The sequence below is a fragment of the Geotrypetes seraphini genome, chromosome 4 (assembly GCF_902459505.1).
Source record: "Geotrypetes seraphini chromosome 4, aGeoSer1.1, whole genome shotgun sequence".
Lineage (NCBI taxonomy): Eukaryota > Metazoa > Chordata > Amphibia > Gymnophiona > Dermophiidae > Geotrypetes > Geotrypetes seraphini.
The window spans coordinates 183,643,422-183,656,701 of NC_047087.1; the positions used below are offsets into that span (position 1 = coordinate 183,643,422).

The window sequence follows — 13,280 nt, forward strand, 5'->3', positions numbered from 1 at the left end:
AGGAAATTTGCAAGGCTGCTACTTGGTCCTCGGTTCATACCTTCACTTCTCACTATTGTCTGGATACTTTCTCCAGACGGGATGGACAGTTTGGCCAAACAGTATTACAAAATTTATTCTCCTAGATTGCCAACACTCCCACCATTCCATTCTGGTTAGCTTGGAGGTCACCCACATGTGAGAATAGTCTGCCTGCTTGTCCTGGGATAAAGCACAGTTACGTACCGTAACAGGTGTTATCCAGGAACAGCAGGCAGCTATTCTCACAACCCACCCACCTCCCCTGGTTGGCTTCTCTGCTAGCTATCTGAACTGAGGAGACGCGCCCTGTGCACTGGGCGGGAAAGCACTTGCGCATGCGCGGTGGGACGACTTGAAACTTCTAGTTTCTTCAAGCAAGTCTGCTTGGAGATCTCTGAGAATCTCGGAGAGAGCGAGAACTAGAAGACCTTGAGCATGCGCAGATGCTCAAGGCCCAGCACAAGGAAGAGGGAAGATCTTCCGGCACTGGTATGTCCTGTGCATTGGTGCTGGTGCCAGTGCCAGATAGGGGTAAGAGAATGTGTTTGGGTGGGTGAGTGGGGGATGCCTGATCGTGGCCGGGGGTGGGGCGATGCGAGCAGGGGGGATGCCGGATAGAGGGGGGGAGGGGGGAGCAACACCGGTGGCCTCGGGGAGGGGGGGGTTAAGGTGGAGCAGCGCCGGTGGCCTCAGGGGGGGAGAAGGAGGAGTATGTAAATTAGTTTTTATTAAACCAGCATGAAAACACACAAGATACAGTAATCGTAGATTTTTAGCCACAATACAACTCCAATCCCCTATCCCTCCCCCCCCCCACCCCTCCTGGGCAGCAGCAGCGGTTAACATTCCAAAAGAATAACACAGTTGAAATGGGAGCAATAGACAGATCAAATATCCCAAAGTTGTCGTTGAACATAAGAAGTAAAGGTCAAACTAAAAGAATACCAACATTGACGAAATAACCGACCTGCTTTAGCAGTCATGTCCACAATGTCTTTTTGTTCCAGTAACATTTGCTGTAACATTAATGCTCTCCACTGCTGAATAGAAGGAGGCTGAGGCGAGAGCCACTGCAAAAGAACACATTTCCTGCCCAGTAACACAGTTTTTCTAAGAAAGATCGCACAACCTGGTCGAGGCGGGTGGAAACGAATCTGTAGAGTGAAGAGGAAACTTGGATGCATCCTCCAGGAACAACCCCAAAGCCGAGCCACAGTAGACACCAGTTGCAACCAGAAGGCAGACACCAAGGGGCAAGTCCAGAACATGTGTCCAAAAGATGCCATAGGCTACGCGCATTTTCCACAGCCATGTCCCGTACTGATCCCCATTACATGAGCTCTCTTGGGTGGATAGAAGGCTCGCAGTAGAAACTTGTAATTTTGCTCCCTCTCCACTGATAACAATATAGAAGCATTCCCCAGGCGAATGCCTTTTACGGATCATATCATCGGAGATAGGCACCTGAAGATCAGCCGACCATTTCTGGGCCAAGGTAAGAAAGTCCAGTTCACCAGAAAGCTCCTGCAAGAACTTATGATAGAATTTCAACGGTATGGGTTCTTGTGCTGTAAGACAAAGAGCTTCCTGTAGTCTGTTTTGAACATCCTCTCTCAACACCACCGGAGTCAAGGTCCGCAAGTAATGCTGAAGTTGTCGGTAAGCAAACCAATCCGCAGGGGAAAGATGAAACTGTGTCTGTAGTTCAGCAAAGGGAACAGGAAGACCCGTGTGAAGCACCACTTGTGACACGTATTGAAGACCCACAGTGGTCCAACGCCGGAAAGTTGCAGAATCCAAGCCAGGTAGGAAATCTCCATTACCAGCAATGGGGAGATAAGGCGTTCCACAGGGGGGGATCTTCAACATCTTGCACAGCAGTTTCCAAGCCTTACGCATTACAGGTAAGAAGGGGTGCGATTGTAACAGAGGCAAATCCGGCAAGTGGAGAGCATGTAAGAGATAGCTAAAATGGTAAGGTTGAAAATGAAAACATTCAATCTCAGGTAAGGAAAAACATTTAGTATTACAAAACCAGTCATGGATATGCCGCAACTGACAGGCAAGGTTAAATCTAGAAACACTCAGAAGACCCAACCCCCCCCTGTGTACTTGGTAACATCAACTTAAATAATGAGATCCTAGCCCGTTTCCCCTGCCACAGGTATGTAGAAAGATGTGAGTTGTGTTGGGATAAATGTGTGGGTGTTAACATAATAGGAAGCATTTGTAATATATAAAGCCATTGTGGTAGTATCATCATATTATAGAGAGCAATTCGGCCAGAAAGGGACAGGGGAAATTTCCGCCAATTAGAAAGGGCGGTCGCTGTACGACGGAGTAAGGGCAAAACATTAGCAGAATAAAGCCTGTCCAAATTCTGAGGGATAACCACCCCTAAATAAATCAATTGGGAAGGGGTCCACTGTAAAGGAAACTCTCCCTGTCAGGTCTGACGCACCTCATACGAGGTCGGCAGCGCCAAGGACTTCTGCTTATTGAGAACTAAACCTGAGTAAAGGTGAAACTCATCCAGGAGGTCCAAAGCTCGGGACAGCGAACGATGGGGGTTACCCAAAGTGGGTAAAAAATCGTCTGCAAATGCCAACACCCGCAACAGGGAAGAACCTTCTGGCAACCCCACGATCTCATCATCTCTCTGAAGTATTCGTAGCAAAGGATCCAAGTACAAAAGAAAAAGGAGGGGGGACAATGGACATCCCTGTCGCGTCCCCCTGCCCACAGGAAAAGCAAGGGATCTCACCCCATTAACCAATACTGAGGCAGTGGGTCCCGAGTAAAGTGTACGGATCAACGCCAAGTAACTATCAGGAAGCCCTATATGCTGTAATACCTGGAACAAATAATGCCAATGAACCTTGTCAAAGGCTTTTGCCGCATCTAACCCAACTAATAAACCGGGATAATGAGTCTGTTGAGCTCGGGAAAATGCCAGTAACAATCGGCGAACATTAAGTACAGAATGTCGCGTTCGAACAAAGCCCACCTGCTCAGTCACAATAATAATAGGCAACAAGGGCGCTAACCTATCCGCCAATACACGAGCCAAAATTTTAATATCAACATTCAATAGAAATATCGGTCGATAAGATTCGATGTCAGTGGGCGATTTAGATGGTTTCGGAATCAAGATAATCAGGGCGTCATTAGCATAGCGTGGAAATGTACTGTGGGCCTGGACCGCTGTGTAGTAATCCAAGAGAGACCCCCCTATAGAGGAGGATAAGATCTTAAAAAACTCCGGGGAATAACCATCTGGCCCCGGGGTTGTACAGGGCTTCAATTTCTGTATCGCCTGTAACATCTCCTGTAGGTGCAAGGGTCTATCTAATCGGGATACCTGGGCTGCCGATAATCTGGGCATCCCCGCATCCTCCAAGTAGTCACACACATCGGGGCCCGTATAAGGACCCGGTGAAGCATAGAAAGCCTCAAAGTAGGTTTTAAAGCAAGCCGAAATATCCACCGCTGAAGTCAACATCTTACCCGAGCTCTCTCGTATAATAGAAATGTATCTAGATCCCGTCCAACTCTTAGTTACGGACGCTAACAATTTTCCCGCTTTATTACCATATTTGTAGAATTGAAATTTCCGAAAAAACAGCAATTTTTTTGTACGTTCATGGATAAGGGAATTTAACTCAGCCAGGACTGTTTTATACACGTCATTAGTAGCCACTGAGGGGGTGTTCAACAAATCACGTTTTAACTGCACCGACTGACGTTCAAGCTGTACTATACGATGCGCTATGCGTCGGGTCCTAGAGGCAACATAAGCAATAATATCCCCACGTAACACTACTTTTGCTGTGTCCCAAAATAATATAGGTTGATCTATATGTTGAGCATTAAAGGAACAATAAGCCTCCCATTTTTTCAATAAAAATTCCTGGAAGTGAGCATCATCATGCAGATATGAGGGAAATCTCCATCCTGACCCAGGACCTACAGGACCCCCCACCGCAACATCAAGCCAGATCATATGATGATCCGACACCTCAAGGGGGCCTATTGTTGCCTCAGAGACCCGAGCAAACAAAGTTTCAGAAAGTAAAGTGTAATCGATTCTAGAAAAAGAACCATGGGCTCTAGACTGGTGTGTATAGTCCTGTTCAGTGGGGTGAAGTAACCTCCAAGGGTCCACCAACCCCAAAGCTCGACAAAGATAAGGAATGCCCTTAGTTTGTTTTACAGACGCCACTCCCGTTCCCCCAGAGCGGTCCATGCCCGAATCTAATACTTGATTCAAGTCACCCACTAAGATCAGTGGTCAATCAGAATCCTGTAAACAGATATTAACCAAATTTTGAAAGAATGAATGTTGATATCCATTAGGGTCATAGCCCACCAATAACCTAAAGGGCTCCCCAGGTCCAACCACTTTCACCAAAAGGTAACGGCCCTGAGGATCACACCTCAGGGCCTGGACTGTACACGGCAAGCCCTTCCTAACTAATATAGCTACCCCTGCCCTCTTCCCTGGAGAGGAAGCATAGTGTAGGTCCCCAACCCAACCTCTCCGAAGTTTCTGGTGTTCTAAATCCATGAGTCTAGTCTCCTGTAGGCAAGCTATATCAGCCGAGTGATGCTTCAATTGAGACAAAATTTTTGTGCGTTTAGCAGGGGATGTAATTCCCGATACATTCCAGGAAAGTATACGTAACGTCCGGTCACCCATAAGGAACCCCACCATTCACACCATAGCAAGTGAACCTTCCAGTAGGAAATGTCCCAGGGCGCCCAGCCTCACCCCAAGACTCCACATACACACTCCATTCAGACAGTGCAAACAACCTTAGAAAACTAAACCCCAGACAACAAATAGGATATGACACAAAATGCCCTAGTAATGCCGCTGCTGCCACCCAGAAACACCCATCCCCCCAATACCCCCTAACAATCCCAAAAACCCCCAGCATGTGGGAGAAAGACAGGTCACGAAAGACGCCTCATCCAGGGCCACCCCGACCAGCTGAAATATAAAGCTCTTGAGAGCCTATAAGACATTATCCCCCTTTAAACAGAGAACGCTAACAGTCAGGTATCATGATCAAGCCTATCAGAGTAAATAAAGTCCACATAGTCAGTCCTCCCCCGGACTGGGGTTGCCAAGAAGCTTGATAAATTCAGCTGCCGCTTCAGGAGACTGAAAAGACTTCCAGACTCCATTACGTTGGATCCGCAGAAGGGCCGGGTAGTTGAATTGAAACCTCTGTTCAAGCTCCGATAGTTGTGCACAAAGGGGATAGAAGGGCCTCCTCCGTTCTTGCAGCGCCATAGAAAAGTCCTGGCTAATGCGAACCAATGTTCCATTGTATTTCAAGGCATCCCTCTTAGCTCGATATTGTTGTAGGATCTCCACTTTATGCCTGAAATTCAAAAGCTTCAAGATGACCACCCGTGGGTGTGTTTCCAGGCCAGGGCGAGGGCCCAAGCGGTGCGCCCGTTCTATGCGCAGGGGCCCCATAGAAGGAGGAAGCGGTAACTCCTCCCGCAGCCAACGCTCCAGCAATAAACGGTCTGTTATCGTTTCTGGGATGCCCATCAAGTGCAGGTTCGAGCGGCGTGAGCGATTTTCTAAATCATCCAGCTTGTCAGCTTGGGCTTGAACCTGCGCCTGTAATGCGCTAAGGTCAGCACCTTGAGCCGTGCTGGTATCCTCCAAGGTGGAGACCCGCTGTTCTAATTCGGTCGTGCGAGCCGCCGCAGCCGCTAACAAGGTCTCAATATTTGAAATCTGCGCCGTTAGCGATTCCAATTTGGGCCCCAGTACCTGAGCGAATGCCTCCTTTATATCACTCAGCGCGGTCTCCGTAAGGTGTGAGACCGCCGCCACGGGGCTCGCCGCCATCTTGAGCTCACTAAGCCGCACTCGCTCCCGCTCTTTACGTGCCGATTTCGCCTGCATGGGATCCCGGGATCGTGTTATATATCTGTCCATGCAAGGAGAAAGTCCCAACAGACGGCGTATCCACGAGAAAAGTGGGGAAAAATGTCGGTAATTGCAGAGAAATATGCAGGGTAGCCCCGGAGCAAGCGAGGAGACGTCCTCACACGCTCAAGACATCACGTGACCTTGGAGAAGGAGGAGTAAAGTAGAGCAGCGCCAGTGGCCACGGGAAGGTGGGGAGAACGTGGAACGAATCAAGCGAGTTTCCCATGCATCCTATGGGGAAACTAGATTTGATATATAGTATGAGTAAATTAGTTTACGAGCATGCTTCTGGAACAAATTATGCTCGTAAACCAAGGTTCCACTGTACCACAATGACAAAGGCAATTTCCAGCACACAGCTGCCTCTTTCAAAGCTTCTCTTCCAACCAGCTTCAACTGTCAGCTCTAGAGTCTTGCTATTGTAACTGCATCAGCTGATCCCTGTAGGGAGCAGAACAGCAGAGAACATTCTTTTAAAACCTGCATATGCAAAGCTAGAAAGCCACAGCAAATACAAATACATATACATAAACTTCCCAATGAGCCCCATGATTCATATAATTTTAACCCCTTAGTGGTTACAGAGATTTATTTTATGACATGTCCAAATGTCGAATCTAGGATTTTATTTGCTTGATGTCTACGCCCCTAATGATTATGAGCATACTTTTTTTTCAGAAACTAGTCCAGGTACCATTACGTTCTACTTATCTGCCAGTGATCCTAGCTGGGAGCTTTAATCAGGTTATGGATCACTCCTCCCACATTAGGGGCTCCAGTTTGGGGCTTGGGAAAGGCTTACCATTTTTATACACTGCTTTGGACTTGGACTTGGTAGATCCCTGGCGATTATTGAATCCAACAGTGAAGGATTATACCCACTTGTCCCGTGCCCATGTTTCCATGTCTTGGATAGATTACATATTAATCTCTCCATCCCTTTTCACGTGTGCCTGCTCTGCTGTGATTGGACCTACAGTTATATCAGATCATGCACTCTGCTGAGTAGAGTTGGAGCTTCCTTCATCAAATTTGAGGGCATTTCATTGACATTTTCCCGCTTATTTTACACCAAGATAAACATTTCTGAGATTATCGATTTACTATATGCGAAGAATTTTGTCAGTTTAATGCTCAACATCAGGATATCCCTGCTTTATTCTGGGATACTCTTAAAGTGGCTTTGCAAGGAGACATTTTGCAATACATGTCTTCCAGGGCTCACCCTATCTCTCAAGGTTTTATCTCATTGGAAAAGCAACTTCAGAAAGCCAAACAATCTTATATTCGTAACCCTACTCTTGCAACTAATGAAGCTTATTCAGCTATTCAATCTGCCTTGAATACTTTGATTCATGGACAGGCAAAAAAGCAAATCTTTCATAGGAAATTTAATTTTTATAGGCATGGTAATAGAGCTGGAAAGTTGTTGTCTCGCATTGTCAAATCCTGGCAGGGTCCCACGTATATATTGGTAATTAAAGACAGTACTGGGGCTTTAAAACATCAGATGCAGGATACAATGGATGTTTTTAATCAATTTTTCTGTATCATGTACACAGCCTCCCCTCTCCCCCCCCCTTCGTCTTCGGGTCCTGTAATCCATTATTTGGAAGACTCGCATTTGCCTAAACTCACTTTTGTGCAGCTGGCTATTTTGAATGCTCACCTTTTGGCTAAGAAACTGCAGAGGGTGGTTAAGTCTTTAAGCTCTGCGATGGCCCCAGGCCCTGATGGATTCTCTTCAGAGTTTTATTAAATTCTCTTTCCTCAATTGTGCGCACTTTTGCTTGCATATTTTGACACTTTGATCTTGGCAAGGATATTTCTTGCGGGATCTAATACAGCTTTGATTACTTTGATTCCTAAGCCTGGAAAAGACTTATCTGTCTCTGGATCTTTTCGACCTATTTCTTTCCTGAATGCGAAGTTGAAAATTCTCGTTCACCTTTTAACAGATTGTCTCATGACCATTCTTCCTGAACTTATTTGTCGGGAGCAAGTGGGTTTTGTTAAAGGTCATCAGTCTGTTGTGAATGTTCAGAAGGTCCTGATGTCAATTTCTCAGTGTTGCTCCTGTTCTATTCCTACAGTCTTGGTGAGTCTAGATGCTGAAAAGGTTTTTGATAAGGTCTGTTGGAAATATCTCTTTGGCCTTTTACAATACAGTCAAACCTTGGTTTGCGAGTAACCTGGTTTGCGAGTGTTTTGCAAGACGAGCAAAACATTCTCGCAAAACTTGTCTCGCAAACCGAGTGTTGACTCGATTTGCGAGCACCCTCCCCCGATAACCGGCATCGCTGCCCCCCCGCTCACAAAGGCCCCCCTGTGCGAACCGGCACTCCCCACCCGAACAACTTAAACTTACCCCCCCCCCCTGTCTGGCACCGGCAAGCAGCCCACAGGACGTGCAGGTGCCGTTAGAAGATCTTCCTGCTTCTGCCGGCCTTGAGCATGCATCTGCGCATGCTCAAGGACTTCTAATTCTCCCTCTCGCCGAGAATCTCGGCGAGAGGGAGAATTAGAAGTCCTTGAGCATGCGCAGATGCATGCTCAAGGCCAGCAGAAGCAAGAAGACCTTCTAGCGGCACCAGCCCATCCTGTGGGCTGCGTGCCGGTGCCAGATGGGGGAGAGGGGGTAAGTTTTTAAGTTGTTCGGGCAAGGGGTGCCGGTTCGTGCGGAGGGGGGGTCTTTGCGAGTTTGGGGGGAGCAGCGCTGCTGACCTTGGGGGGGGGGGACGTATCAAAGCGAGTTTCCATTATTTCCTATGGGGAAACTCGCTTTGATATATGAGTATTTTGGTATACGAGCATGCTTCTGGAACGAATTATACTCGTAAACCAATGTTCCACTGTATATGGGGATATCTGGATGGTTCTGGAGAGCTTTGCAGACTTTATATTCTCAACGTGAAACAGCGTTTTACCCATCAGGGGTGTCCGTTGTCTCCTTTACTTTTTCTACGATATGTGGAACCTCTCTTACGTACACCACTTTTGGACGAGGATGTGGTGGGAGTAGAGGTAGAGGGCAGGTAGTAAAGGTATTGACTTTTGCAGTTGACATTTTACTGGTATTGACCAAGCCTCATACTTCTTTACGACCTATGTTGGAGGTTTTTGAAGAATTTTCTTTCTATTCGGGTTTTCATTTTAATAGGCATAAATTTGTAGTTCTTCCTTTACAGTCTAGTCTGCCTCACCAATGGGTGGGGAGTTTTCCTTTCATCTGGGCAGAAGAGGCCATTAAATATCTGGGTGTTTGGATTCCAAGGGATCTTTCTTGACTGTACATTTTAAATGTGCAGCCGAGATTGCAGTTTATGGAATGGAAGTTGAACTCTTGGTGGGCATACTCACTGTCTTTGGTGGGCAAGATTTCACTTTAAAACATGTTATTGCTCCTTTATTGGCTTTGCATCTTTCAGATGTTGCCTCTCACCTTTTCTGCAGCCACTCGTATGTGTTTCTGTGAGTTCTGAATGCTTTTCTGTGGAATGGTAAGACGTATAATATGGTTACTTTACCTAGAGCAATGGGGGCCTTGGCTTATTGAATTTACGTTTGCTTATAACGGCTTGTCAGCTCCGTCATGTTAATGATTGTTTTAGAGAGATATATTCTTGTTCACCTCTACGGAAACTAAATTGATATATCCTCTCCATTTTAATAGCTTGTTTCATGCTTCTCGACATTTGGATTCCTTTTTTCATTTGTATCCTGTCTATCTTCCTCTTCTTCAGGCATGGTACAGTCTGTGTTCTCTACTTCATCTCTGTCCTGATGTCTCATCTTTGGTGCCTATCTGGGAAAATCCAGAATTCATGCCTAGTATGATGTCATCTGTGTTTCAAGGTTGGAGCATCCAAAACTTCAAATACATCTATCAGGTTCTTCTTGAGGATGGATCTAATCAATCTTTCTCTGAAATTCAGACCTCCTTTAAGATACCCTCTCAGGATCTTTTTGCCTATTGGCAATTGCGGCACTGTATTAATTCCTTACCTTCCTCAGCATTGAATTCTGAAGCTTTAGAGCTGGTTAAAAAAGCTGTGTTTGGATTCACAATGTACCATTCTATTACGTTATCATCATCAAATTCTTACAGGAAGCTCTTCTGGAATTTGACTATTGTCAATTGAGTCAGCAATGGTCACAAGATTTGGGGGTCTCCGTTTCTGTCGATTTTTTGCATAAATGTTTAAAATTTGCCTCCCACATGAAATTATCCGCAGTATTTTGGGAACTCAGCTACAAGATGATCATGAGACTTCATGTCTCTCCCAGAAGGGCCCAGCAGTTATCTTTGTGACTAAATGCCTGACCCCTTGACAACCTGGGGCCACACTGAGACATATGTTTTTTTCCTGTGTTAAAGTGCGCAGTTTGGGGGGGAGGAGGAGCTTCGGATCATAATTGAGGGAGTGTGTGGCACAGTGGTTAGAGCTACAGCCTCAGCACCCTAAGGTTGTGGGTTCAAATCTCATGCTGCTCCTTGTGACCCTGGGCAAGTCACTTAATCCCCCATTGCCCCAGGTACATTAGATAGAGTGTGAGCCCACCGGGAAAGATAGGAAAAAATGCTTGACTACCTGAATGTAAACCACTTAGGTAATAAGTGGTATATAAATACTAAAATAAATAAATAAATAAATAATTCTGATCTGGAATGCTTGTTGTATAGTCACTCCACAATTGTTATTTTTTCACTGTACAGTGGTTGCACCAATACCAAGGGGCATGAGATGCTTTTTAAGGAAAGCTTTTCTAATGGGGAAAAAGGTCATCTTATTACGTTGGCTGGATGCACTTCCTCTTTCCCTGGCACAGTGGAGGGCAGTTATGACACATCTTCAAATGGAAAAGCAGATGGTCCTTGACATGGATTCCCCTGGTGGGAAATTGTTACAGACTGGGAACCGTTTTTATCACCTGCTGCATGTAGTCATCTTTTGAATTTGTAATGTTACTCTGCATGGGCTTATATACTTTGTATGGTTCTACTGGCTGGTTGGGTGCGTTTTGTTCTGTTCGATTTTCGCTGTTTTATATAATTGTTTCACTGTGCTGTATTGGATGGCTGCTTATCAATAAACATATTTAAAAAAAAAAAAAAAAGATATATATATAAACTTGTGTTACTTTCTTATCTTGAAAAAGTTGATAACTTTCCACTTATCTCTGTTTATTTCTCTTCCTCTTTGCAGGTTATTTATAATACAGCACAGAATGCAGGGGCCCCTCCTCAGCAACCCCAAGAGCCAGGAGCCAGGCTGGAGGGTCGTTCACCATTCTCAGAACTCAATCAGCAACTGGTCAACATGGGCTTCCCACGCTGGAATTTTGGGAATCAGGTGGTGGAGCCAGTCATGTCCATCATCCTGCTTCTCCTCATAATAATGATGGGAATGCGAGGTCTGCTGTTGGTGGGCCTCATTTATGTGATATCACACCTCAGCCAACGATAATGAGCACCCAAAACTGGTGATGCCAGACAGGCGAGGGCTTGTGCAAGCCTCTTGATGTATATAAAGCATGTGTGTATGAATGGATATGTGTGTGTATATGTGAAATGGAGGTATAGGTGGTTAAAATAAAAGCCATAATTGACAAGCGTGATTTATGCTTTAAATAATTTTGGAGAATTATTAAAATATTCATTGTTGAAATATTATTCTGGATAAAAAATGTTTATATTCACTGTTTTGTAAATGTATCCATGTTGAAGATGATTTTATATATCATTTAATTACATCAATTATATCAATACCATAAAATATAATTATAATTTAAATAAAGTGGCATGCTTAGAAGACCAAATTTACTTACACAGCAGGATATGGTCATTGTTACCTATCATTGCACATAATGTATGGATCCAAATAGATCTCAGCAATATTTACAATGATTCATAAGTTCTAGTTTTGAGATTGGTTATCTGTAATTAGGTCCAGATGATTAAGGCGTTTCACACAGTCCAAAAATCAAGGGCTCCTTTTATCAAGGCGCGCTAGCAGTTTAAAGCGTGTAATATCGTGCACTAAACCACCGGCCGCGCTAGCCGCTACCGCCTCCTCTTGAGCAGGCGGTAGTTTTAGGCCAGCACGGGGGTTAACTTGTGATGAAAAGTCGCGCGCGTTAACCCCGCTAGCGCGGCTTGATAAAAGGAGCCCCAAGTTTCTAGTGCAATGTGTCTAGTGGTCCTGAATTCTAGGGTCTTGTATCTGAACCAGCAAGTTGCTTGCAGAAAACTGTCAATCATGTTTTCCAACTCCATCTTGATTGTTGTGAACCGCCTAGAACTTTCGGGTATGGCGGTATATAAAAATAAATTATTATTATAATTATTATCTTCGTCTCAGGAAGCTGCTCCTGCTTCCTCAGTTTGTTTTCTGCAAGCAAATTGCTCAGAAGTGGAGTTTGGGGTTGTTTTTTTTAAACATATCTTTTTGTTTTTTCACTGCTGTATTTGCTTGTTTGGGCTGTTTGCCATTCTCAATAAAGATATGTTTAAAATTTAAAAAAAGTGTTTTTGATCAGATCTGCCATTTTATTATTTTCAGGTATTTTCGCTCAGTGATCTTTGGAGGCTTGGTGCCCAGAGGTTTACACTTGGTAGAACCTCTGCCTGAGAGAAGATACAGATTGATATGGCAGATCTCGCCCTTATAATAAAACAACTTAGAGCCTTAGAACATAGGTGGAGACGGAACAAAACAATCGAGAAAGCCAAAAACTCCTCTACCCTCTATTCAATTTTTAAATCTATAAATCCCCAACCTCAAACACAATATACACCAACTACCAACCTGCCTACAGCCCAGGAACTCGCATCTTACTTTTCCAACGAAGTTAACAACATCAGAAAAAACTTGACCTCAACAAAACCACCAACCCTAGATATGAGTCCTACTGACTCAACTCTTGTTTCTGCTAAATGTGCTCGATTTAATCTCCCTGGTCTAAGGGAGATTGAATGGTTCATTCGGAGCATCAACACTAAGGGTTCTCAGGTTGAATCAATTCCCCCATCCATCTTTAAGCAGTTTTTTCAGTCTTTGGTCCCTTCATTCATGCATTGGTAATGGAAAGTCTACAACAAAGTATTCTGCCCAAGTCTTGGAAAGAAGCAAACATTTGGCTGATCACCAAAGATCATAAAATCAATCCAGATGACAAATCAAATTACAGGCCCATTGCTAATATTCCATTTTTAGCAAAACTAACAGAAAAAGTCATATTTATTCAGATCTCGAAATTTATTTTAAAAAAACACAAATATTTTACACTTTAACCAGACAGG

The 13,280-nt window shown here is 44.6% G+C and overlaps 1 protein-coding gene across 3 annotated transcripts in view; it reads left to right on the forward strand.

The window, feature by feature from the left end:
- FAM241B (family with sequence similarity 241 member B) overlaps positions 1-11,801 on the forward strand; it is a 45,554-nt gene extending 33,753 nt beyond the window's left edge. For all 3 annotated transcript variants that reach the window (XM_033940329.1, XM_033940331.1, XM_033940330.1), the window contains one exon: positions 11,185-11,801. In XM_033940329.1, coding sequence (XP_033796220.1) covers positions 11,185-11,445 — 261 coding nt within the window. In that variant the 3' untranslated portion in view covers positions 11,446-11,801. The remainder of the gene's footprint in view (positions 1-11,184) is intronic.
- Positions 11,802-13,280: the final 1,479 nt, after the last annotated feature.